The sequence below is a fragment of the Daucus carota genome, chromosome 1 (genome assembly GCF_001625215.2).
Source record: "Daucus carota subsp. sativus chromosome 1, DH1 v3.0, whole genome shotgun sequence".
Classification (NCBI taxonomy): Eukaryota; Viridiplantae; Streptophyta; class Magnoliopsida; order Apiales; family Apiaceae; genus Daucus; species Daucus carota.
This window is the reverse complement of record NC_030381.2, coordinates 26,157,927-26,185,180: the sequence shown is the minus strand read 5'-3', so window position 1 is coordinate 26,185,180 and position 27,254 is coordinate 26,157,927. Positions and strand designations below refer to the sequence as shown.

Genomic DNA, 27,254 nt, shown 5'->3' with positions numbered 1-27,254 from the left:
CCCCAGAATAAAGAACCTTGTGAGACGGAAGGAGTACATATTAGATATTTCAAAGTAAGTTGTAAAATAATTATTGAAATTTATTCTTCATATATTTTAGTGGATAAAATTTAAACTTTATAACTAAATATATTTCTATGTTTTAAAAAAGGGGTAAATTAAATGTGAAAAAATACAATTTTTTTAATAAATTAAAATAATATACAATCATCTTGTTAGAGAGGAGTCCCATTCGGCCTCTGTTCAATTCTTTATTATGTTTATGTAATAATAATATTATTTCCTTTTTCTCCTTCGTTGACCAAATTCTCAAGCACTCGGGTGACAGCTTGCAGCATCAGTCTCACTACAAAAAATCGATGAAATTCCCCAGTCTTGGGAATCCTATTGGCAAGAGATGAAACAAGGAAGCTTTGCAGAACGGAGCAATGTCACTCACCGTCACTCACCCTTGTTTATAGTACTCGGGAAACATACCGGCACCGTTTGGATAAACTTAATAAAAATGTTTATGGTTTAAAGTAAGAAAATGGACTAAACGTGAAAAGTAAATTAAGACTTATAAATGATTAGACTGTTTGGAAAATAAGTAAAAGTCGTGAAATAAAAGTTAGCATTCTCGACTTCGCATAACTTTTTGTGATTTTTTACATAAACAGCTGAAGAAAAGTAGAAGTCGATTTTTTAGAAAAAAAGCAAGAAGCCTCGTTGCCCAAAGAGGCACATAAACTCAATACATGAATGATTCTTTCGCTACAACTTGAATAAAGCTTTACTATGATCATTTGACCTACACAGCTTGAAATGGTTTTACCTAATAAAACCCAACTGCAACAGGCACAATGATTAGTAATGCTGAAGCCTGATAACAAACACCTAAACTAAAGAATGCAGAATGCCCTGGTTTTTGCTGTTCTTTCAATCGAGTTTGTTCAAATTCCTTCTTATAGTACTAGATTTTCTGCAAAAAGCACTGGTCCAAATTGAAGGTGAAGGGGTCTACATACTTGAAGTTAAAATACAAGCTTAGAAACAACTTCAAGCTAAACTAAAGTTCATGTGACAGATACAGCCGTTTTACCAAAATAATTATGTTCATGATCCAAATTGAAGGTTAAAGTATTTGTTCTCCATACCGTACAATGTGTCGACTTGAGTACCCGAATAACAGAGATTACATATAGAACTCGAATGAATAGCACAGTGGAAGAGAAAAAGCTTTTACTAAACACATATAGTGCTCAAATTACTAATGAAAGCAAAAGAACACCAAGTGAGCATCTGTTTCAATTAACCAGCGGCTATAAAAGCAAAAATACGATTTCCTCATGCTGCTGTCGTGCCTCGTTCTTGTATATCTTTGATAGAAACCAGACTTTCCATGTATGCAAACACTCCTTCACACAAATTTTCCGTCTGAAACCTAAGATCCTGTGTTTCAAGAGTCTCGGGATCGAATAAGACTAGTCCATGATTAAATTGTAGTAAGAGCCATTTACCCTTCCAGTGACCGACAGGACACCAAACACCAGGAAGCGGTCCATAAGTAAATTTCTTAGTCCAACACCCCTCGCTCCAGGTCCAAATATCAAGATTATTTTCATTATCATGGAGAGACAGAAACACAAGAGAATCATCATATACCGCAAGACACTTAGAACTTGGCTGTGCATAGTCCGGAACATCAATCTCTTTGAATGAATCATTAGCCATATCAAAAGAAATGATCACTTCAGAGCCATATTCTAGTGATCCGAGCCAATAACAACATCCATTGACATATATGTAACACTTGTTCTGTTTCAAGCTATAAGCTTGAGCCAGATCTCCACAATACCTCCACGAATCAGTCTTTAATGAGTACACAAGGACTGACACAGGATGCTTGAGATGAATATCAGCATTAGCATTCCAATAACCTTTCATAACAACCACCTTATAATCGCCTGTAACATGATCAAACCCGAAACCAAAAACTTCATTCGTAGCATATATGAACTCAGCCGGAAAATCAGGCTTACAAATTATCTCAGGCAAAGTTTTGAACTCATTAATAGCCGGATTCCACAAAGCACGACCACTTCTATCGTAATGATACACATAATACAATCCATCACAGGGACCAGAAACATAAGAGCAATACATCGGCATATCATACAACACTTCAGAAGCTAATACTCGAGGAGTTTCATCTAAAAACAACTCATACAATACAATTTCAGCTTGTGAAACATAAGATTGAACAAGGAGACAACCGCGCCACTCGTCATTTGTTTTATAGTAATTATTCAGATGTTTTGATACAAAATTCGGGCTCGAAATAATCTCACACCATAATTTGCACACACTCTTAAACTGCAACAGATCTTTTACCGGCAGCCTTGACAAAATCTCAATAATCAGATTTTCAGGCAAATAATCAATCTTCTCTAATGCAATTAACATGGATCTCTCTTTTTCCTTCTCAATTCTGAAATAATAAATATAATGATTACCAAATCAAATCAGCGAAACAGATACTATCGAAAACATAAATTGAAAAAAAAAAAAAAGTGGATCAGGAAGCTCTTATTTGGCCATCAATTTCTTATCAAGTCCGAGACTAAAAATTTTGTTCCCCTAAAAAATTATCACGGGAAGGAAATATGTATTCTGATAGAAAAAGTTACTCGAAAGAGATATGTCTTCCGAAAAAAATTTATCATCAATCCGAGGACCCGGATCAGCCAAAAAAAAACAGAGAAATAGAGAAATGTTACCTTTGTTTCATGAATTGAGTGAAAGGGTCGGTCTCATGTGCCCAAGTGTAGCGTTGCAAGGAGAGAGCCATTGCTGCAACGGAAGTGAAATCTTAAAGAACAAATGTGAGTTAAATCAAAGGGGACTTCAAATCAGAAAACAGGCTGTACGAATAATATAAAACGAATTCTTAACGTCCCAATTGATGGGAAAAAGTGACCACAACGGCAACAACTAAGTGCGGAATTAACCTTCGTTGGACAATACTTATCCCTACTTGTATGAACTTTTGATGAAACAAACAAGTAAAGCAACAATAAACAATAAACAAGACACCAAGAATTATACGTGGAAACCCCCCTCAATGAAAGGAGTAAAAACCACGGGACCGTAGTCCACCCAAACAATTCACTATGACAAATTATATGGGTAATACACCAAGTTCTTCTCTAGAGAGAACTAGAGGAATACAATCACCTTCACACTCTTGGAATAACTCGTCAAGAAGTATGGAACCAAATAAGCAACAAAAGAACAAAGACCCACGGCTAGGTTCAGCCTCTCTACGGCTCTTTAGCTACTGCCCAGCCCCTCAAATACACCTCCGAATCCGATCTCCACCGTTCAGAATTTAGATATCGGTGTTAGGAAGACGCTGTCCGAAATTCAGGACGATCCGACCGTTGGAACTCCGGGAAACGCAAAAACAAGACAGGCAGCGCAACCAGAAAATTACCTACGAATTTTCACCCAATTTCTCTCCTTTGCCTATTTTCTCTCTTACTTATTTTCACAAATATCCTCCTATATTTATATATAGGGTTCCCTTTATTTTTATCTCCTTGTGGGCCAAAACAAGGGTAATCCTATTGGGCTTTTAATCTCATAGATAGAAACTAAAACCCAACAAATCTCCCCCTTTCTAACTATGAGAAAGAGTTCGCCATTCCGGCGATCGAACAACATACCTTTAGCTTCCCTTTAGCTAAAGACTTTGTCAACATATCAGAACCATTATCATCGGTGTGTACCTTTTCCACTTCAAACAACCCTTCTTCAAGAGCGTCTCTAATCCAATGATACCTCATATCGATATGTTTGGTCCTTGCATGAAATGTTGGATGCTTAGCTATATCGATAGCTGCTTGATTATCACAAAGAACAACATAGCGTTGTTGCGGGAAGCCAAGCTCCTGCATCAACCGCTTTAACCACAACAACTCTTTACAAGCTTCAGTTGTTGCTACATACTCTGCCTCCCCCGTAGAAAGTGAAACACCCTTTTGCAACCTAGATTGCCATGAGACTGCTCCCCCTGCAAAAGTCATCAAATATCCAGAAGTGGATTTCAATGTATCCTTATCACCTGCCAAGTCAGAATCTGTATATCCAATAAGCACTGGTTTATCATTCCCAAATGTAAGACCCAATTTGGAAGTACCTCTAAGATATCGCATAATCCACTTAACTGCTTCCCAATGCTTCTTACCCGGATTTGTAAGATAACGACTGACAACCCCAACTGCAAAGGCAATATCAGGTCTCGTAGATACCATAGCATACATCAAACTTCCTACTGCTGAGGCATATGGAACTCCATCCATCTCTGCAATTTCTTCCTTCGTAGAAGGAGAATCCTTTTCAGTTAACTTAAAGTTGGTAGTAAGAGGAGAACTAACAACTTTAGCTTTATCCATGTTGAACCTGCAAAGCACCTTCTCAATATATTGCTCTTGTGATATATGCAACTTCTTGGCCACTCTATCTCGATGAATACGAATGCCAAGAATCTGTTTCGCTGGCCCCAAGTCCTTCATGGCAAAGGACTTACTCAACTGTTGCTTCAGTTGGGAAATTCTTTCAGTATTTTTGCCAACAATAAGCATGTCATCCACATAAAGCAATAATATGATAAAATCATCATCTGAAAATCTCTGAACAAAAACACAATGGTCAGAAATAGTCTTACGGTAGCCTTGCTTCTTCATAAATGACTCGAACTTTTTATACCATCGCCTTGGTGCTTGCTTCAAACCATATAGACTTTTTAGAAGTCTACAAACATACCCCTCTTTACCTTTAACCTCAAAACCTTCAGGCTGCTCCATATAGATTTCTTTGTCCAATTCACCATGTAGAAAAGCTGTCTTGACATCCATTTGTTCAACCTCCAAATCAAGACTAGCTGTTAAACCAAGCACCGTACGAATTGATGTCATCTTAACAACGGGAGAAAAAATCTCATCAAAATCAATACCCTTTTTCTGACTGAATCCCTTGACGACCAACCTAGCTTTGTACCGTGGTTGTGAAGTATGCTCATCTTGCTTCACTCTGTAAACCCACCTGTTTTTCAAAGCTCGTTTTCCCTTAGGTAGCTTCACCAACTCAAAAGTATTATTCTCATGCAAGGATTTCATCTCATCTTGCATGGCATAAACCCACTCCTTCTTGTGCTCATCTTCCATAGCTTCTGCATAAGATTCAGGTTCACCACTATCAGTCAATAGAACATACTCATCAGCAGAATACCTGTTGGAGGGATGACGATCTCTGTTAGACCGCCTGAGTGGAACGAATGGTGGAACATTTTGTACCGGTGACTCCTCATGGGCATCATCATCCATGTCACTATTTTCTGGAGTATCGGTATTAGTGTCATGTTGGTCATTATCATGAGCATCGTCTCCAACCTGCGAGTCCACATGTCTTGGAGGAACTGGATCCAAATCAACCAGATCATTGTTATGTTGAGGAACTGACTCTGCCTTCCCAACATCTTTCAAACTCTGATCTTCAACAAAGATAACATCTCGGCTTCTCACAATCTTCTTTGAAACTGGATCATAGAGCCTATAACCGAACTCATCTTGGCTATAACCAAGGAATATACACTCTTTAGTCTTCACATCTAGTTTAGACCTTTCATCTTTGGGAATATGCACAAAAGCCTTGCATCCAAAGACACGCAAATGATCATAAGAAACATCTTTACCACTCCAAACTCTATCTGGAATATCAAACTGTAAAGGAACACAAGGTGAGAGATTTAATACATTTACCGCAGTATTCAGTGCCTCACCCCAGAAAGACATCGGCAACTCAGCATGTGAAAGTAAACATCTGACCCGCTCCACTAGTGTTCTGTTCATCCTCTCTGCCAAACCATTAAGCTGAGGTGTCTTTGGTGGAGTCTTTTGATGCCGAATACCCTGCTGTCTGCAATACACATCAAAGGGACCTGTATACTCCCCTCCATTATCTGTCCGGATACATTTCAGTTTCTTCCCAGTCTGTCTCTCAACTAAAGCCTGAAAATGCTTAAACACGTCTAATACTTGATCTTTAGTCTTCAAGGTATAAACCCACAACTTCCTTGAATGATCATCGATGAATGTAACAAAATATAATGAACCACCATTGGTTCGGGTTTTCATGGGACCACAAACATCGGAATGCACCAAGTCAAGTATATGCTCTCTACGAGTGGGAGGACGACTCTTAAAAGAAACTCTGTTTTGCTTGCCAGCAACACAGTGAGAACACCTTTTCAAATGTATATCAGTCAGACCAGATAGTACCTTTTTCTTCGACAGCATATTCATTCCTTTTTCAGTCATGTGAGCAAGTCTCTTATGCCATAAATCAATCATATCAACATTCTCCACAGCGTTAACAATGCCGGTAGAGACTTTAGGTTGTGTCATATATAATTTCGGACACCTCTTTCCTCTTGCAACAATTAAAGAACCCCGAGTGAGCTTCCATTGACCTTTACCAAAGCTGCTAACATACCCTTCATCATCAAGAAGGCCTGTTGAAATTAAATTCATTCGCATATCTGGAACGTGCTTCACATCATGAAGAAATAACTCCATGCCCGTGTCAAACTTCAGACATACCTCACCGACGCCAACAACTTTTGATATGTCACTATTACCCATTTTAACATCTCCATAATCACCAGAAGTATAAGATGTAAAGAAGTCCCTTCGTGACGTTACATGACACGAAGCACCACTATCAATAGCCCAACTCATATCATCTTGTGCAAGGTTAACAATGTCTCCATCACAACAGATCAGGTGCTCATCAGTAGTAGCAATCACCACAGAATTATCATTACTACTGTCAGTTTTCGTCTGATCGTTGTTTGAGCTCTTTTTATTTTCTCGCTTCAACTTTCTGCAGAACTTTTTCGTATGTCCCTTCTTACCACAATGATAGCACTCAACATTAGAATACTTACCTCTAGAACTACTCCGTTGATTACCTCTATTGGCTGGACCTCTGCTTTGAGCTCTCCCCTTCCTTTCGGTGACTAGGACTTCTGACTGTGAAGAGGAACCCTGTGACTTTCTTCTCATCTCTTCATTCAGAATACTGCTCTTAGCTAGTTCCATACTGATAATACCATCCGGAGCTGAGTTCGACAAAGACATCCTGAATGTCTCCCAAGAATCTGGTAAAGTACCCAAAAGACACAATCCCTGTATCTCATCTTCAAACTTGATACCCATTCCAGCAAGCTGATTCATAATTCCTTGGAATGCATTCAAGTGATCAGAAATTGTAGTGCCATCTTGATATCGTAGAGACATCAACTGTTTAATCAGATACAACTTATTATTTCCCGTCTTTCGAGCATAGAGTTGCTCGAGCTTGTTCCACAAAGTACGCGCATGTGTCTCTCCACTAATATGGTTCAAAACATTATCATCCACCCATTGCCGTATATACCCACAAACCTGTCGATGCAAAATAGTCCATTCTTGCTCGGTTTTATTTGCAGGCTTCTCCGTAGTAAACACGTGAAGATAATATTCCTTCACATAAAGAAGATCCTCCATCTTCCCTTTCCAAACATGATAATTAGAACCATTCAAATTAACCATTCTACTCGTATTCGTTTCCATCGTTCAAACAAGTTCAAAAACAATAACCTGGCTCTGATACCAATCTGATGGGAAAAAGTGACCACAACGGCAACAACTAAGTGCGGAATTAACCTTCGTTGGACAATACTTATCCCTACTTGTATGAACTTTTGATGAAACAAACAAGTAAAGCAACAATAAACAATAAACAAGACACCAAGAATTATACGTGGAAAACCCCCTCAATGAAAGGAGTAAAAACCACGGGACCGTAGTCCACTTAAACAATTCACTATGACAAATTATATGGGTAATACACCAAGTTCTTCTCTAGAGAGAACTAGAGGAATACAATCACCTTCACACTCTTGGAATAACTCGTCAAGAAGTATGGAACCAAATAAGCAACAAAAGAACAAAGACCCACGGCTAGGTTCAGCCTCTCTACGGCTCTTTAGCTACTGCCCAGCCCCTCAAATACACCTCCGAATCCGATCTCCACCGTTCAGAATTTAGATATCGGTGTTAGGAAGACGCTGTCCGAAATTCAGGACGATCCGACCGTTGGAACTCCGGGAAACGCAAAAACAAGACAGGCAGCGCAACCAGAAAATTACCTACGAATTTTCACCCAATTTCTCTCCTTTGCCTATTTTCTCTCTTACTTATTTTCACAAATATCCTCCTATATTTATATATAGGGTTCCCTTTATTTTTATCTCCTTGTGGGCCAAAACAAGGGTAATCCTATTGGGCTTTTAATCTCATAGATAGAAACTAAAACCCAACACCAATGGGAGAGTTGTGTGCACAACTATAATTCTACCAACTAACCTGCATCCCTGAGACTTGTTCCCCAAGTTTCAACAACTTGCTCAAATAAATTTCAAATAATTTGATGGCTATTCAGTTTTCGAATAATTTTAAAAAGGGCTGCTACATAGAAATCTGTAGCATACCATGTCTCAGATAACTGAACAGGCTTTGTCCCAATGCATTTGGAATTCAATGAAATTTTATTTGACGCAATTTAGAATTGAACCGAAACATATGTTAGAAAATATTAAGCGAATATCACAAAAATAATGCACAGAGCAGTTATATTATATAAACAAGAACCGGTTAACGAATTGATCAACAAAGCTAACATGAAGATCGTATACATAATAATCAATTACCGTGATGACAGAGATAAAAAGAAGAGCGCATAACCCCAAAATATTTGGGTTATACATTTTTGTTCCTTATATAACAAAAACATAACCCCAAAATATATGGATAATTAAAAATAATTTTTTTGATTAATTAATTTTAATACAGAATATTCATCCGTATCTGTTACGATCTTATGTAATGGAACAATTTTTGTATATATAATATCACAAAATTCTGATTAATATTAACATTAAAATAATATTAAATCAATAATTACTTTAATTCCATTTGATAATAAAATTTATCGACCATGTCGCCTCGCGTATATCATGCATGCACATTAACAGATGCACCTAGGGATGGCAGAAAAAACCGATCCGAATGGATACCCGACCGTTTCGACCCGAATGGATTTTACCGAACCCGATATTTTGGATTTGGATTTGATTTTTAGACCCGAACGAGTTTGGATTTGGATTTGGATACTAGGTATTCCGTATCGAAACCCGACCCGAAATCCGAATCCAATCCAAACCCGATCCAAACCCGAAACCCGAAAAAAAATCCATATATATATATATATATATATATATATATATATATATGTGTGTGTGTGTATGTATGTATATGTATATGTATATGTATATTAATATATTTTTTTTTCAATTTTAAATCTACTAAATTTTGTTTATATATATATATATATAGGTAGACTGTGAATGTGTATATTCTTAGGTTATAGTGACTTTTTTTGTTTAACTAATAAGTTACTTTAAAATTTCATACTCCATATAGTGAAGATTTGTGTTTAGAAATTATTAAATACGCTTCAAGATTTTATTAATGTGTAATACTTTATTATTAAAGTAGTTTAGCTTTAAATATAATGAAATTTAAGGGCGAAAAAATCAAAAATAATATTTTTACAATACTATATAAATTTCGGAATTCAGGTTTTGGATAAACCCGAACAAACCCGAACCCGATCCGAAACCCGTGGATTTGGATTTGGATTTGGATTTGATATGTGAAACCCGATTGGATTTGGATTTGGATTTTAAAAATAATTTGGATTTGGATTTGGATATCTCAAATATCCGAACCGATCCAACCCGTTGCCATCCCTAGATGCACCCTCACATATAGTTGTGCACTACACTTGCATGTGAGGTTATATAAAGCCACCAAACACGCATTATCAAATCCGTGAGATTCAAGTTTCTATATTTTGCATGTGAGGTTATATAAAGCCACCAAACACGCATTATCAAATCCACGTGAGATTCAAGTTTCTATATTTCAAGCAACTACATAACTCACATGAAGCAAGTCTTTTCAACTCAATTTATTTATGGATTACACAGAAAATGTCTTAACATGAAAGTTTAAGTCCTTATAACAAGTATAACTTCCAACTATTAGTTTTCGGATATTAGTTTTCGGAAATTACATGAAGAACAAATTAATAATATGCCTCAAACTTTTCTTTCTCTAACAACATATTTACGGACTCTCGATTTTCGGATATTTGTAAAGGGTTTATTAGACGAAAATTGTCAAAAATTGAAGCCGCTTTCTTGTGTAAAAGGGTAGCAAGTGGAATCAACTACTTACATAGAGGTTGTGACATTCAAATTTTGCATTTCGACATCAAACCTCACAATATTCTTCCTGATAAAATCTCGATCCAGTCATTTTCGATTTTGGACTTGCAAGATCGGTACTGATGACAACAGTGTGATTTTAACTGCAACAAGGGCAACAATGGGCTACATGGCTCCTTGGCTCCTGAGATGTTCAACAAAAACATCGGAGAAATTTCTTCGAACATCAAAAACATCGGAGAAATTTCATACGAAGATGTTTATGGTTTTGGAATGTTGCTGATGGAAATGGCTGGCGAAGGAAAATTTTGAATCCATTTGTCAATCATGTTAGCCAAATTCACTTCCCATCTTGGGTACAAGACCAGTTCAGTGAAGGAAAAGAGCTTGACATCGAAGATGTAACAGAGCAATAAAGGAAGTTGGTAAAGAAAATGATAATAGCAGCATCATGATGTATACAAATGAAGCCTAGCTAGTGTCCTTCAATGAACAAAATTATTGATGTTTGACAGAAATATTGAACAATTGGTAATGCATGCTAAGCCTTTTCTTTATCCACGGCATGGGGATCCAGATGAGAAAAACTACCTAACTCATTCTTCCCTGAATTTACTGCAAGCAGAGGAATAAACGCTTTAATCAAGTTTCATTTTTCAAAATGATGTTTGTGTGCCTAACCAATACCAGATATTAGTGATTCGTGGTACATAAAATTATCAGCGCTCTCGCCCCTGGAACATAACTTGGACAATACTTGAAGCAAGTCCGACAATGTGTAGTTTCTTTACAAATATTATTAAGAGCTCCGTGCAGTACCAGACATCAAATAAAATTCTGAATAAACATCATATTCCTATTTGCAAGGATTCATTATAGTAGCTGGGCCTGCAAACCCCCTCTTCATCCACAGGAATGCAACCCCTGCATCTGAGCTCATACCATTTTTCAATTTCATGAGAGTTAAACATAAGATTTTTGGTCTCAGTTGTCGTTTTTAATACCAAGGCGATGAGCAGGAGACTTTTAACAAGTCTGTTCTTCTACTACTTTTCTTGTGCTTATATGAATGCCTTACAAAAAAGTATTCTAACTGAGATATTCATGACCTATGTAGGCGCTGGCCATGATTTGAATGTCATAGCCGAGACATTGAAAAGTGAGTTTTCCAGTTTTCGCTTAATTAAACCTAGACATTGGAAGTGGCATCTTTATGTGTTTGTTAACTCTGTTTTTCTTCATGTTGCTAACAGGCACCCGGACCCAAGTATATGGTAAGACACCTCTCTTTCATTTCTTGTTTTTCTTTTTTCAACTCAAAGTTTTACGGATTACATGTAACTGCTGTCTGTCATACATGATTCAAATAAAGATTCAGTGGCCACAGACATTGCACCATGGAGAACATATTAGATTGTGCAATTGTTACTGACCACTGCAGGTGAAGAAGAGATAAAAAAAAATTCAATTTGAAAAGCATTTTTAGTATTGCCAACTTGAATCATCTGTTTTTTTTTTAACTCTCAAAATAATCTGTAAAAATTGCAGGAATATTTTTGCTGCAAGATTTTTGTTAGGGATACCAATTTTGCTCGCTTTGTTGGTTTATAGAGCTAGGAAAAGGCATCTGCCGATGTATGACACCATTGAGGATTTTCTGCAAGCACGAAACGACTTGATGCCTATAAGGCATGCGTACTCAGATATTAAGATCACCAATAATTTTAGAGATAAACTGGGGGAATTTCAATCCAGTCATTTCCGATTTTGGACTTGCAAAATCATACGACACTGATGACAACACTGTGACTCACTACAGCAAGAGGAACAATGGGCTACATACATGGCTCCTGAGATGTTCTGCAAAAGCATTGGAGGGATTTCGTACAGAGCAGATGTTTATAGTTTTGGAATGTTGCTAATGGAAATGGCTGGCCGAAGGAAAATTTTGAATCCATTTGGTGATCAGTTTAGCCAAGTTCACTTCCCGTCTTGGGTATACGACCAATTCAGTGAAGGAAAAGAGCTTGAGATTGAAGATGCAACGGAGGAAAAAAAGAAGTTGGTGAAGAAAATGATTATGGGAGCACTGTGTATACCAATGAAGCCTAGCTATGGAACAATTGGTAATGCCTCCTAAGCCTTTTCTTTATCCGCCGCAAGAGGATCCAGCTGAGGGAAACTACACAACTAATCCTTCTCTCAATAAACTGCAAGCTGAGGAATGAATGCTTCACTGAAGTTTTATTCGTTATATAATATGCAATACAAGACTATCGTCAAAATAAGCATGTAGATGTAGTGCATCTGTGCATGTCTTCGAGTAAACTCTAGTATTATTCTACCTTGTATGCAACTGCGTTTTGAGAAGATTAAACTTTGTTGTTTCTAAAAAGAAAACTTCAATAAAAAAATAAGGGTTTGCAGTTTTGAGAGTCGACTTCCAAAATTCTAGCCGCCACTTCTCCGCTCTTCATCCTTCATCCCTCTTTCTGATTAATCATCTTCGATCTTCCATCTTCTCTTATATTTATCAGTTTTTTCAATAAAACCAAGATCTAATCCTTTTGGGTGAGTTCTTGTTGAGTACCTTGTCATCAAGGTTGTGCCCATCTTTTTGGGATGTTTGTGTTTGTTTTGATGTTTTTGTGTGTCTTGTTATGGGTTTCGGTAACGTTTTCAAGAAGGTGTTACATGATATTTTGGGTGATCCGTATGGCTTGTATCAAATATGGCATGGTGGTAAATATCGCAAGAGCTCACCTTTCACGACATAATATTGTTCATGTTTTGGGGTCATTTTTTGATCCAATATCAGTGGATGTAACTGATAATTCTGAACATTGGGCTACAGATGCTGCTGCTTATGTGAAGGTCGATTGTGATGCTACTATGTTCACAACTGATGTAGGTTGGATTGTTCGAGATTTGATTGTAATTCTTATTGGTTCAAAGAATTTAAATATTCTACTTGTTAAACGATCTGAAAACAAAGCGGCTATATGTTTAGCTCGTTTTTTGTTTCTTAATCAGGTTGTAATTGACAGTTCGAGGGTTTGTCTCGGCTGGGTTTCAGTTATTTATTAAATTCTTCGCATTTCGTCAAAAAAAAAAAAAAAACTTTGTTGTTTCTAAATTGTGTGTGCGGCTTAGAGATAGTTTCCTCATAGATGCAATCATGCAAGTATCATCTCAAGCAATGACAAGTGAATCATTTAGTTTAATTTATACGACTAGACCAAATGCCCCCAACAGAGTTCTAAACCAACAGCAAAGGCATGAACAGAATTCTAAACTAACAGCCAAAGAAGGCATGAACAAAAAGAATATCTGTATATGTCAGTGGGGCATTCCGAGAATCGAACTCGGGACCTCTCGCACCCAAAGCGAGAATCATACCACTAGACCAAATGCCCGATGTTCAAAGTTTTGTTATGACGAATTTTATTCTAATACTTTTATGAGTTATACGTCTAAAATTTGTGCCAAAAGAAGAAATTATGGGGCATTCCGAGAATCGAACTCGGGACCTCTCGCACCCGAAGCGAGAATCATACCACTAGACCAAATGCCCAGTTCTTGAGAGTAATTTTCTCAACTAGTACATATTTGCAATTAGGTAATCCGTCTGGTTTGGTTGACTCTCCTCGCGGAAACCTTCTTCTGATCAGTACTGCTGCTGCATTTCTCTATGACGCAGATAGTTCAGAAACTTTACGTTTTTCTTACAACATCAAATTAAAGCCAAAGTGTGTGTTCTTTCTTCAGTATCTGTATGTAAATACTAGAACGTTGATGTCCCGAGTTCGATTGAGGCTAAAACCAAATGCCTAAATCTCATCACACAAAATCTTTCAACCCTCAGAAACATAATCTCATCACACAAAATCTTTCAACCCTCAGAAACATAGAGGCGAAATCCAACTTTCAACTTTCAATTCACTCGTGGGATCAGATCGGAACAAGTATAAAAGTAAACATTTGAACAATTGCTATAAAATTTTGACTTATAAGGAGGCAGCAATATCAAGCCATTACAAGTTACAACCCAGCATTTGATAAATTCTCAAACGTTCCAACTGTTACAAACATTCTTGACATTGAGTCACTGTCACCACCAGCTTCAACTCCATTAGTTCACATCACTGAACATGCTATCTACTCCATCAAGCAAACATATCTCAACAGACTTGGCCCATTCATAATATTCCTCAGCACTTGGTTTCAAGATGAAGCCAAAAACTAAGAACAAAGCTTTCAAGAGCTCAATGCTCCATTTAGCACAAAGGTATCAAGAAGGCTAAAACAAAAGCCTAAAGCTAAGCAGAGATCCGCTTGATATTAAGCTAGCCAATATTCGTTTCATATATTAGTCGTTAAAAATAACAAACAAAGCACAAGTCTTGTAGCCTTGGCACAACCGTAGCAAGGATCTGTTTTGGAAAAAAATTGTTGTCAAGAAAAGAAGAGTAACCTAAAAAAAAAAACTTTCTTTAGAAGAAGCATCGATCGATCAACATTCTTAAAATCAAACACTCAACAATAGGAATATAGAAATTGCAGCAAGTGCACTTCCATATTAAAAAAAGTAACCTTTGATCATTTACAAATCTATATCAATCCAAGGGAGAGACAACTCAAACTGAAAGCAGGTACCAACATACGAATTATATCACCGAGATACATTTTTGAAATCTAAGTCCAAATTATTTATCAAGATAAAGATCAAGACAGAGAGGCCACTGCCACACGAACAAATTTTCCGATCAATTAAAGCTTGCCCACTGCAGATTCCCATCAAAAGCAAGCATCGAGGAGACAGCAACAGCAAAGTGCAGCCAAACTGCATAATAGTTTATTAGGTTAATTAGAACAGAACATCAAAGCTTCATATAATGGCATATGCGAATACAACTATTAAATTCCAAAAGATCCTTGCAATGAACCTTTAGTTCACAAGGCAATGGTCCAAATCATTAAAGATGCTTTAACTGTGGCATAAAACAATTTACAAGAAATGAAACAATATATTTTTATAAAGGTTTAAATCAGATATACATTATTTAACACATTGACAATAAGATGTTGTCTATACCAAAGTAAAATTATAGTTTAACTCAATTTATACAAACAAGTTAAAGTGAACTGGCTTCTATATATGCAAATATCTGAAAAGACAACACTTTAATTATAAATAATCTAGAGTGAAGTGTAAGCTTGAGACTATAAAAACACCGACACTTGTGTAAAATCTAAAAAACCACATTGACAATCTTATTTAAGCTCTTCATACTATAACATCTTGAAAGTTAAAAGTACAAGGTACTATTGCAGTAATAATATCAGATAAAAGGAGCAGATATTCCAACATACTATTTGCATTCTAGTTATAAATTTATAAGTACATGAGACCTATTCTTAGTCAAAATACATGTATATGTATCATCAAAAAAGACCAAAGTGAGCTCTAAATCTTTGGGCTATGCAAGTGAGCGTTTTTCATATAGCTAGTGTCAGGAAAACCCACTTTTAGGGAAAACAAAAAAACCAAAACAAATCAAACATGCACAATTCCTCTGCGTATATCTCCCTTTTAGAGTCTTAGATATGGAGGATAAATTGTGTGCAACCCCTTAAGAGCAGAGATGAACATAACATAAACAAATCACATGACACGTCAATAAAATTATCAACAATGTACAATATTAGAATATTAATCAAAATCCATGAAAACTCAAGGCAAAACAATGAGACAGCAGTCAACATCTAGAAGACTTCAACACCTCATAGTCCACACCCACTCAGTATATAATTAATACATACTAACACAGCGTTTCAACTAAAATAAACTACTGTACACAATAAAGTAGTTGTCGTAAAGACCACAAAAGCACATCTGAGCACAAAATAACCAAGATTCCACTATGGCACTATCCACACAATATGCCATTAAAACAATAATTGAAATCCAACATGTAAACCAATGCACATCACTAATTACGCAAAAATAACACAAATCAAAAATTGCTATCATCAACAATCGAGTTCTTCAGTGAGCTAAATTGCCCACAACCAAGATCAGATCAGATCACTCATCATGCATTCATAAACACAGACATTAATAAAGGAGTGTAAAGAATCTCGAAAAGTACCATCCTTCCAAGCACCCACTGCTGGAATTCTGCTGCTGCTGCTGGTGAGTAGGTGGGGGAGCATACTGAGGTGGTGGGTATTGCTGGGGATAGCCCTGAGGAGGATACCCTCCTTGAGGATACCCCTGTGGTGGATACCCTGGTTGAGGGTATCCTTGTGGAGGGTACCCCTGTGGAGGATACCCCTGTGGTGGATACGCATCTTTAGCCTGATCTTGTGGAGGATAACCTACAAACACATTGACATATATCAAAATTCAAACAATACCCATTACAATTAATCACCCGAATCACAAGAAATCGAATCAATTTCAACAAAAAAACTCAAAATCAAGAAAACCCAGATCCAATACATAAGCAAGAATTGAAAAAGATGGTACCTTGAGGAGGAGGATTGCCAACAGGAGGGTAACTCATGATTTTCTTGGAAGATATTAGGTGGGTTTTGTTGGTTCTCAAAGGGTTGTGAGAAATATTTGTGTGTGTATATAACGGGGGTTGGGGTGGTTTATGCTTTAGTAGGGTGCGCAAGAATAGATAAAGAATGTAGTTGTATCCAACTCAGCAGGGTGTTATTTTTGTGAATTGCGTAGCACATTCTCGTTTTCAACTCTTTTACGGGAAAGGGGTACCAAATTTATTACTACTAGTTTTATTTTCTGGATTTTCCATAAATGTAACATGGTTAATTTTGGCTTATTTTTTATGGTCAAGAGTATATTTGGCGGATCAGTTTTTAATTTTTTATGTTTAAGAATGGATCCGGTGATATATATCAGTTTCAAATCACTTTACATCATTCATAAAGTATTATTTTGGATCGGATCACCTCAGATATAAACTACGAATAAGAGAAAGTAGGGGTATTCGATTGCGATTTTAAAGAATGTTCTCATTCATTTCATTCATGAAATCTGAGGATATTCAATTGTGATTGTTTAAAATTCATTAAAATCTTGGAATATTAAATTGAGATTTCAAATTATGCTACAAATATTGTGGTATTCAATCAGGATTTTATATTATATTTTAAAATCTGACGGCATTCAATTGGCATTGTTTAAAATCCATTAAAATCCAATGGTATTCAGATGCTGATGGATTTTTTTGGACTTCATGAAATGATAGATTTTGTGGTATTTTTTAGTGTATTTTAAGTTTTCTAAAATTCGTCAAAATCCATGAGATTTTGAAGCATTGTGCTTAATTCCTAAAGAATCTATATCAACTCGACGACATTTTATCAATAATCCGCACAAAATCAAAATCACATACAATCCATTAAATCATAGATAAAAACAATTTATTAATTTCAATCGATACACCCCTCAAGATCATGTCATCACTCAGCCTAAATATCTTCACCCACCCGGGGTCACGTCAGACACCACATAATCCACTTTAGGCCCATTAAAACCTCACTAAGGTTTGGGACAGGATCTAGAGGGGCTCCACACAAGTTGAAGAGCCAATACTTTACCCCCACCCCTTCCCACTAGGATCCATCCCCGTCCACTAGAGAGAGAGTGTGTTAAGTTCTATGGAGTAGTTTTAAAACGGAGTATTTGGAGTACATTGTTAGAGCCGTTGGATTGCTTTCCATCCTGCGGCTATCATCAATGACACGTCTCGAATCTAAAATGTATTATATTTAACAAAAAAATATACCGCAGGCTGTATGGACATATATAGTATACATATCCGTAGAGTACAAAGCATTCAAATTCCGTAAACAAAGCCCGAAAACTGCAGTTACTGTAACATCCCAGATTTTCAGAATTAGTTTATTAATATAGAAATAAGTTTTTGAATATTATTATTGGTTTTAATTGATTTTTTTCTGATGAGTTGAAGGGTCTTTGTAGTATGAGTATAATTGTGACGTGAATTATAAGGTTTAAACAGATTATGCATTCTTCTTCTGTGATTTCGTATATTTTAGCGACCCGGATTTTTCAAAATTCGTCTATTTTTATAAAAGTATTTTTCTTAGAAAGAAAGGAATAAAGTTTAATATTTCATTCCAGTCTAACGTGTTTTCAAAATTTCATATTTGAATTCCGGGTTATTGTATTATTGACACAGGGTCGTCTTTTCAAACTATATTTCATATAATTGATTTTAAAGATTTAAAAGATTGCTATGTGAGTATAATTGTTACATGGCTAAGTGTTGCATGTGAATTGCGAGTTTAATTAGTTATAATAAGTAAATGTGAATATTGCATGAATTTTGGTGTAAATGGATTTTCTGTAATTGTTATTTATACATGCCAGAACTGTATGTTTAATTATTGATATTATCAGAATGAGTCATATGTTATTTAGATATTTTCAAATAATTTATATATGGATATATGAATGTTCTTTCAAAAACTCATTTCAAATATTATTTCTGAAAATACAAAGATTTGTCATGCAAAAGTTAGATGGTTAATATGTGAATAAATGTATTACTTGATTAAGTGATACGTGTGTAATGGTCGCGTACTTAGTTATGGTTATTTCTGAATATTATATGAATATTTGGTAAATTATATGATAACTAGTTTTCCATTTTGATTGCTTATATATGTTGCAATCACGAGTTTTCAATTTTTATATTTTCAGAATAAAATATGGAACATTTGGGTATTTTCCTGATAATTTATGAATAGTATGTGATATTTATATAAATTGTTGTGAGATTTGTGTTATCTGGTTTATTGAATTGACTGCTCATATGTTCGGATTTGAGATATTTCAATTTCTATATGATCAGGATAAAATATAGTTTATTTAGATATGTTCATATCGATTTTTGGATTGCTACGTGATTTTATAGTCGATTTGTGAATTTAATTTTTGTTTAATTATTATTTATATTAAAATAGTTATTTAGCATTTTAAACCCGTGGGCGTTCGGGAAATTTCGCCATTAGGCTATTTGGGACATTCTGAGCATTTCTCGTGTTTTAACTTTTTCAATCTGGAGTACGGTTTGCCCCGTAAATGGTCCGGTATGATTTTGCTAATATTCTTAAAGTTAATAATTATCTGGTTGTCTCGTAATGCGTGAAGCATATTCCAGGAATATTCCAAAGCATATTCAAGGAATATTCTCTTATCTTCCTCTATAAATATCCCTTACCAGTTTATTTCGCGCGTATAATCATTTTCACCGGTTTCTCTGCACGAATACTGAGAGAAAACGAACGGGTGTTCTTCGTGTTCTTCACACTCAAACGAGGATTTGAAGGCGTTATTGGAATCCGATGGAGGCGTATAAATAGTCAGAACGAAGCTCTCGACGCGTAGAATCAAGTTTAATCATTCGTTTGTGTGCAGATTCAACAGGATTTGGACGAGACGTATACGATCGAAGACATTCAAAAGGTCAAACGATGATGCAAAGCGAATGAGAAATGAATCGAAGAGACGAAGTCGTATTACGAATAGAGTATATACAGAGATGGTCGGGAGGTTATGATATGCATAGATTGTGAGATGGAAAGATAAGATTAAGCTATGTGTGGAGTCGGATTTAAGGCAAGTTTTCCTAAATCCTTCCTCATATATATATTGCATGCTCTGATTATTCTGTCAAGATTATGATATTGTTTATTGATAGTGGTTGATTCTAATTTCAATACTGTAACCTGGATGCGATCCTGTTTTTAGGGGGTTAAAGTGTGTTCTTTAAAATCTTTTACTAAAGTTTTCAAGTTTTAAATCCTTTGATTTTTATTACCTTTTCAAAAATACAGGTTTTCAAAAGTGTTTTAAAATGATTTTGTGTAGTGACGTCAGAATCCAGACCCCCGGATTCTCGGACTGTCACAGTTACAGACTCTGCGGGATATTCATAACCACGATTGTAATTTCAACCTGCAATAATTGTAATTCCTTATACATGTTTTAAGCTGAAAATTAAATGGAAAATGAAGATGAACAAACAAGTAGAGAATTGGCTAAAGATAAAAAAAAGTCGAATGATCCCGGTTTGAAGTTTGCATATTTCCCGTATCCGGATACTATTAATAGATTTAAGCAACATTAGATGGGTGTATTTAGGGATACCGTTAAATGTCAAAAAATAACAAAAAAGATTGCGAAGGAGATGTATGATTATGTGAAGAGCAAGAAGAAATCTAAATTTGTGCAGCAAGAGTAGGAGGACTACGACGAAGATGTTGGAGGGATACCATCCACATCAGCCTCTAATACAATTGGTAGTTCAAAATCAAATGCAAAAAAGCAAAGGTAAGGGTGTTGCCTCCCCATTTTACTTCAAAAAATCACGAGCTAGTAGCAAGTCGGTTGCTTCAATGATTAGGACACCGGAACAAGTAATTGAAGGGAGGCATATGAATGGTCCTAGTCAAACAATTTTGGAAAGCAAGCTAAGAACAAAAGAAGAGAAAGAAAGGGTTTTTAAGAACATTGTTGATTTCTTCTCCGAGAATGGTATTCCTTTTAATGCCGCAAATTCTAGGAGCTACGAGATAATGTTGGAGTCTATTGGCAAACGTTTAGATGATTTGATGTATGTTTAATACAATTAAAAGATAGATTCATGATTCAAAAAGATTTGTGAACTTGGAGAAATATATGATCCACTCATATTTGAAAACTTGGAGTGGACTAATGATTAGATGAATGATGTTCAAGATAGGTTTTGGAGTGCAGTAGATATCGCATCGGGTGCCTCACAAGGACTCGACAGAAGCACCTTTCCAAGAAAAGTTAAAGATGGTTCAGTTAGTGATGTGCGTACATACATTCGACATAGCATTGGTTCGACCCTACATGATGATGATAATGATGGATTTTGGGGGGGAGGGGGGGCGGATCAGGACCATATTCCTGATGCTGATGAGGATGTGGAAGATGACTATAGTGTACCTCCCGATCCATCCTCGAAGAATACTCAAGAAGGAGATGAAGATTTCCATGACTTCATGTTTGATTAGTTTATTTCACTAATCTATTATGTTTTTATTTGCTTAAGGATGCTTGACTTTTGGTATTTGAACTTATTGTCTATTACTTTTTATTTTATATATAATACTATTTATCATATCTGTTTGTGTATCACGACTTGATGACTTTTTTCGAGTAGTCACGTGACTTGTCGATTCCAAGATATCCGGGCGCCGAGGCTAGTCAAGAAAGTCCGAAAAATATGATATTCGTCCGAAAAATCGACATTCATATCCGAGATAAAACGGATATTATCCATATCAGAAATAAAGCGGATATTATCCGCATCCGAATCCGACAATTCCGGATACAGATACGGATACAGACATATTCGTATCCGATTATATCGGAATCCAAAATTAAATATATATGATATTTAAATATTATATATATATAAAGAGTTAAGTTCTATGGAGTACATAAAATATTGGAGTACAAATCATAATTTTTTAGTTTGATCCTATATAATATCTTTGATTATCCAAATTTTGATATAATCTATCATTTATAAGTTGTCTTGCACATAATTGTCAATTAATCATTAATATCTTTCAACTTTAACAAGTATTAAGATTATTGTTCTGCTTATTAGTCATATTGCAGAACATAGAGTCCTATGATTTATAAAAGTAATTATTCTAACATTTGATCACGATGTTTATGTTGCAGAACATAATGTGCAGGTTGTTAAATATTTACAAATATTATTGAACAAAAAAAATTGAAATTTAGATGATTAGATTACATTTTATCAAACTTTGTACTCCAATACTCCAATTTTTTTTGTACTCCATTGAACTTAACTATATATATATAGGCAAGTGCTCAAATACAAACTCCTTAGTGTACAAACGTACAAACAATCACAAAATGACTTGAACAGAATCACAAAATGATTGAACAGAATCACTAAATCTACTAGGGGGTCTGAGGAGAGATAAGGAGAGGAGAGCACTTACGGGGCGGCATAGCCGAGTGGTGGTGCAGCGTGGCCGGCGCAGCCGCGACGCCGGCGCGAGGGTAGTGCTAGAAACACGATTGAGGGAGATGAGAAAAGCAGTGGTGAATGTGTGTGTGTATAGCACTAATCGGTGAGCAAACAACCAGAGAGGGAGAGCCGCTGGCAATGGTGGTGGTGGTTGGTGGTGGTGAGATAGAAAGAGAGGCGCTGGGCAGTGGTGGTTGGTGGTGGATGGTGGAGAGAGAGAGAGAGAGAGATAGAGTGGCGCTGGGCAGTCGTGGTGGGTGGTGGTAGTGGTGGTAGTGGTGGTGGTGGGTGGGGTGGTGGTGGTGGAGGTGATTGGAGGTGGTGGTGATTGATGTATGTATGTATTTGATAAATTAAAATCTGCTAATCACTAAATTTTAGTGTCATAATCACTGGTTTGTACGTTTGTACAGTAAGGAGTTTGTACTGGAGTAAGACCCTATATATATATATATATATATATATATATATGTATATATATATTATATAGATAGATATATTATTATATAAATTTTCGAATTCGGATTCGGATACAAATACAGATCCGTATCCGAATTATCTGTTTGACACCCCTACTTGAGTGTGCCTAAATTGTTGAGCTGGGAAGCAAGCACCAACATATTGTGGGCCGTTTGGCTTATTTTAAAAGTACTTATTTCTTGTAGGTGAGAAATTATTTACAAGTAAAATTTAATGCCTTACTCTCGAGTTTTTTTGGGAGAGAAAGCAAGTGAATGTAAGTGAAAGCAAGTGTGCTTTCACTTTCATGCCACTTTTGGAGTGAAAGTTTTGGAATGAAACTATGATATATTTGCACTCACTTTCACTTGCTTTCGTCCTTTTAAAGAACTCGGGAGTACGAATAGGAGTGAAAATTAGATAACTTTACTTCCTCTTCACTTGTTTAAAACGCGGGAGCAGGGTGTAAGTTTTGTTTTATCTGTTTGGAATTTCTGAAATTTACGACTTATTAGGTGTAAAAATTACTCCATTAATGAAATAATAAATATTATAAACTATCTAATAACATGATCATATACATTCTGTAAAGTCATTTTTTTTTTAAAATGTAAATAAAAAAAGAGTTATTTACACTTTGCACCCCAGAAGTTTAGGCACTTTTTTGATTTGGTCTCAAACAATTTTTTTTCCAACACGCACCCGAATTTTTAAAAAGCATTTCGATATGCACCCCTTTGACCATATTTCGTCAAGTTGACCGTTAAAGTTAATAGATGCGGGGTTTACACTTTGCACCCCACAAGTTTAATTTTTTTCATGAATATTTTGAAACAGAGTATATATTTGTTTAATACGATATGTTTATTTTGTTCTCATCTAAACTTTCGGGTAACAAGATTAGCAAATGGATGAAGTGAAAATATCGCATTAACAATTGGTTATGGTGGAAATGATAATAGTTAAAGAGACTGATATTTTCAAGAGGCTTATATTGTTGTTGGCAGGGAATGAAAGCCCAGAATATTTCTACAATTTTTTAGCAAATACTTGTCTGGTGCTAAATTTGACGACAAAATGAGGGCATCAGAGCAGCTACAGCGGAGGTCCATTTTCTGTCTCGAGCCGCGTGAAGTGGTCTCCACATGCAAAACTGAGGGTCACTTACCGTTGGAGTAAATCGAGAGAAAGTGGGCAGGCCCTCCAACTTGGTCCCGTCCCACTTTATTATTTTTATGTTTTAAAATGTGAAAGTTGATAAAGCTGCTACTGTGTTACTCTGCCAGGTTGGTTTTATATACGTTATAATCTGAACGTAAACATTTTAAAACGGTCACATTTTATTATAAATACTCAATTCTCTCTTCTTTTTGTTCACACTTATTATTTCTACAAAAAAAATCCTACAAAAAAAGATGAATCCAATAATCTTCCATATTCAAATCAACAAAATTCAAATTCTCAAAATCCAAGCCCTCAATTTGCATTTCCATATCCAAGTCCCTATTTTCCAAATCCGCAAAATTTTACTAATTCTCAAAATCCAAATTTTCAATATCAATTTTCACATTCTCAGAATTCTCAATTTCCATTTTCATATCCTCAAAATTCTTCGTATCAAATTCCATTTCCTCCATTTTCAAATCCACAATTTGAAACCCAACAAACACCAATCAATATCCAAAATTCTCCGAAAACGCAAGTGCCGACTTTTGGTCACGAAAACATTATTGATCTAAATGATGATTGTGAGGAAACCGAAGATTTACAAGAAATTACCGGTCAGTGGAAGTGGGTTGAAGATAAACTCTTAATACTGTAAGTGCATGGTTGAATGTATCAATTGATCCACTTATCGGTACTGATCAAAAAGCTGAAGCATTTCGGGAACGAATTCATCAATATTGTGAAGAAGATAATCCCGGTGTCATTAAAAGAGGAGTTGTGACAATGAAAAAAAGTGGCAAAGAATAAACGAAGGTGCTCAGAATTTAATTCGTGTTATGATGAGGCTCAGCCGAACTAAAATGACGTGCAACGCCTATTACAAATGGGTGAGGCTCGTGGTTTTCCTGGTATGATGAGAAGTATTGATTGCATGCACTGGCAATGGAAAAATTGTCCAAAAGCATGAAAGGGGATGTTCATGAGTGGTCACAAAGGAGCTGCAACAATTATATTGGAAGCGGCTGCTTCATCTGATCTATGGATCTGACATGCATTTATTGGAATTGTTAGGTCTAATAATGACATAAATGTTTTAGATCGATCACCAGTATTTGATGATGTGCTACAAGGTCGTGCTACAAGGTCGTGCTCCAGAGATAAATTTCATTATCAATGAAAACAATTATAATATGGGATATTACTTAACTAATGGAATATATCCTGAATGGTCAACATTTGTTAAAACAATACCACGTCCACAAACTGAGAATAGGAAATTATTTTCAAAATATCAAGAAAGTCAGTGAAAAGACGTTGAACGAGCATTTGGTGTGTTACAGTCCCGTTTCGCAATTGTACATGGTCCGACACGCTTTTGGGATAGAGCAGATCTTGGGAGAATCATGAGAGCGTGCATCATAATACATAATATGATTGTTGAAGACGAGAGGCACACATATGCTACTGAATTTCGTCCACTACCAACTTATGATGATGCAACACACGGCTTACCGGAACCCAACCTAGGTTAAGAACCTTTTGTCCCGTATGAAACATATATTCAAAATAGTATACAAATGCGGGAAAAACGGATACGTCAGCTACAAAATGATTTGGTTGAGCATATCTTTCAATTTCATGATAATCGTTGATTTTTTTCATATTGTAATGTTTAATTTATTATTTTCTCATGTAACGTTTTTTTATTTAATGTTTTTGAATAATTTGGTGCATTTTATTACAGGTTTTTTTCCAATAGTATTTTAAAAATTTAATCAGTTTAATCTAATCATTATAATTTATATTTTATTTTAGATTTTAAAAGAAAAATTAATTTATTAATAAATTGCATAAATTAAATTAATTTATGTTACCAGATTCTACCCAAACTAAGTTTAGTAATCAACATAAAAAGACCTGCACATAATATAAAATGTTTTTGAAAAGCACGAAATGGGCTGCACGTTGGGGTAGCCTGGCCACTTCTTTTTTTAAACCCATTTTTTCTTACGTGGACGATACGTGGGGTCTAAAAAAGCAAAAACTGGTCCGTGTCGCTGTGGATGCTCTCACAGGCACAATCAACTTTTAATTGTAAGGTTAACTTTGTATGTAAGAGCAAGTGCAACACAAGCCCGACTATCTGATGTGGCGGAGAGAGAGAGAAGCAGTCAGGCCTTGCACATGCGTTGGAGTGAAATTAGAAAGTTGGTCAAGGCCCGCCTACTTGGGCTTGGCCAACTCTTGCCTGTTGATTGCTTTTTTATTTTTTAATTATATTTTATCTTTCCTCTATTATAAACTTGGATATGCAGAACATACAGAAGTTGGGTGTTGCATTGGAATAAGAGGTAATTGCATATCGCACCCCCTAACTATCGTTCAAAAACGATATTGTACCCATATTTTGGGAAACTCAACTCGCACCCCCTAACTATCGTTCAAAAACGATATTGTACCCATATTTTGGGAAACTCAACTCGCACCCCCTATCTTTACATTTCAATAACGATACGTACCCCTTCCGTTAAATTCCGTTAACTTCCGCTAAAATACTCCCTCCTCTCAATTTACATGTCCCTTTTGCTTTTCGATGAGTCAAATTGACTAATTTTTGACCAATTATTAGAAAATATTTATGTATTATTTTAGGAAATAGAAGTTACATTTAAAAGAGACTAGATTTACTTTTTGATAATATTTTTTTAAAATATTTGTTTAATTAAGCTATCCTCAATTCAAAATGATTAAATATTAGAGCACGATTGGATAGCCCAGTGGTGGGTTTATCCTCTGTTGACCCGGGACACCCGGGTTCGACTCTGGCTCACCCCGAAAATTATTAGAACAGATATTAAGTTGTAAGGCATATAAGCCTGCATTGTCAAAAAAAAAAGCTATCCCCAATTCAAAATGATTTTACATATTAAATATTTTAAATTTTTAGTGATATGTGTATTAAGTACTTAAAATATACACTATTTTAAATATAAAAAATAAATATTATGTGATATTTATTATAAATAATACATAAATTTATATATTGATAGAATATATAAATTTTAATTATTTTTTTAGAAAAATTGATCACAAAAATTTTTTAAAAATCATCAAAAAGTAAATCTAGTCTATTTTAATATTTAACTTACTAT

General features: G+C 35.7%; 2 protein-coding genes, 2 non-coding genes and 1 pseudogene across 4 annotated transcripts; 1 reads left to right on the top strand and 4 right to left on the bottom strand.

Moving 5' to 3' along the window:
• Positions 1–982: 982 nt before the first annotated feature.
• Positions 983–2,965, bottom strand: LOC108214455 (F-box/kelch-repeat protein At3g23880-like). Its single transcript, XM_017386457.2, has 2 exons — positions 2,760–2,965; positions 983–2,470 (listed from the first exon to the last, which is right to left on the bottom strand). The coding sequence occupies exons 1-2, from the start codon at positions 2,828–2,830 to the stop codon at positions 1,327–1,329; spliced, it is 1,215 nt and encodes a 404-aa protein (XP_017241946.1). The 5' UTR covers positions 2,831–2,965; the 3' UTR covers positions 983–1,326.
• A 10,754-nt stretch (positions 2,966–13,719) lies between these two features.
• On the bottom strand, positions 13,720–13,791 carry TRNAP-UGG (transfer RNA proline (anticodon UGG)). The gene has a single exon. It is a non-coding gene; the product is annotated as a tRNA-Pro (tRNA).
• Positions 13,792–13,877: 86 nt separating this feature from the next.
• Positions 13,878–13,949, bottom strand: TRNAP-CGG (transfer RNA proline (anticodon CGG)). Its single transcript has one exon. It is a non-coding gene; the product is annotated as a tRNA-Pro (tRNA).
• Positions 13,950–14,847: 898 nt separating this feature from the next.
• LOC108209155 (cysteine-rich and transmembrane domain-containing protein WIH2) lies at positions 14,848–17,139 on the bottom strand. The gene is made up of 3 exons (XM_017379931.2): positions 16,908–17,139; positions 16,528–16,756; positions 14,848–15,218 (listed from the first exon to the last, which is right to left on the bottom strand). Exons 1-3 carry the CDS (start codon positions 16,942–16,944, stop codon positions 15,173–15,175), a joined length of 312 nt encoding a protein of 103 aa, XP_017235420.1. The 5' UTR covers positions 16,945–17,139; the 3' UTR covers positions 14,848–15,172.
• A 7,822-nt stretch (positions 17,140–24,961) lies between these two features.
• On the top strand, positions 24,962–25,634 carry LOC135149766 (uncharacterized; annotated as a pseudogene).
• Positions 25,635–27,254: the final 1,620 nt, after the last annotated feature.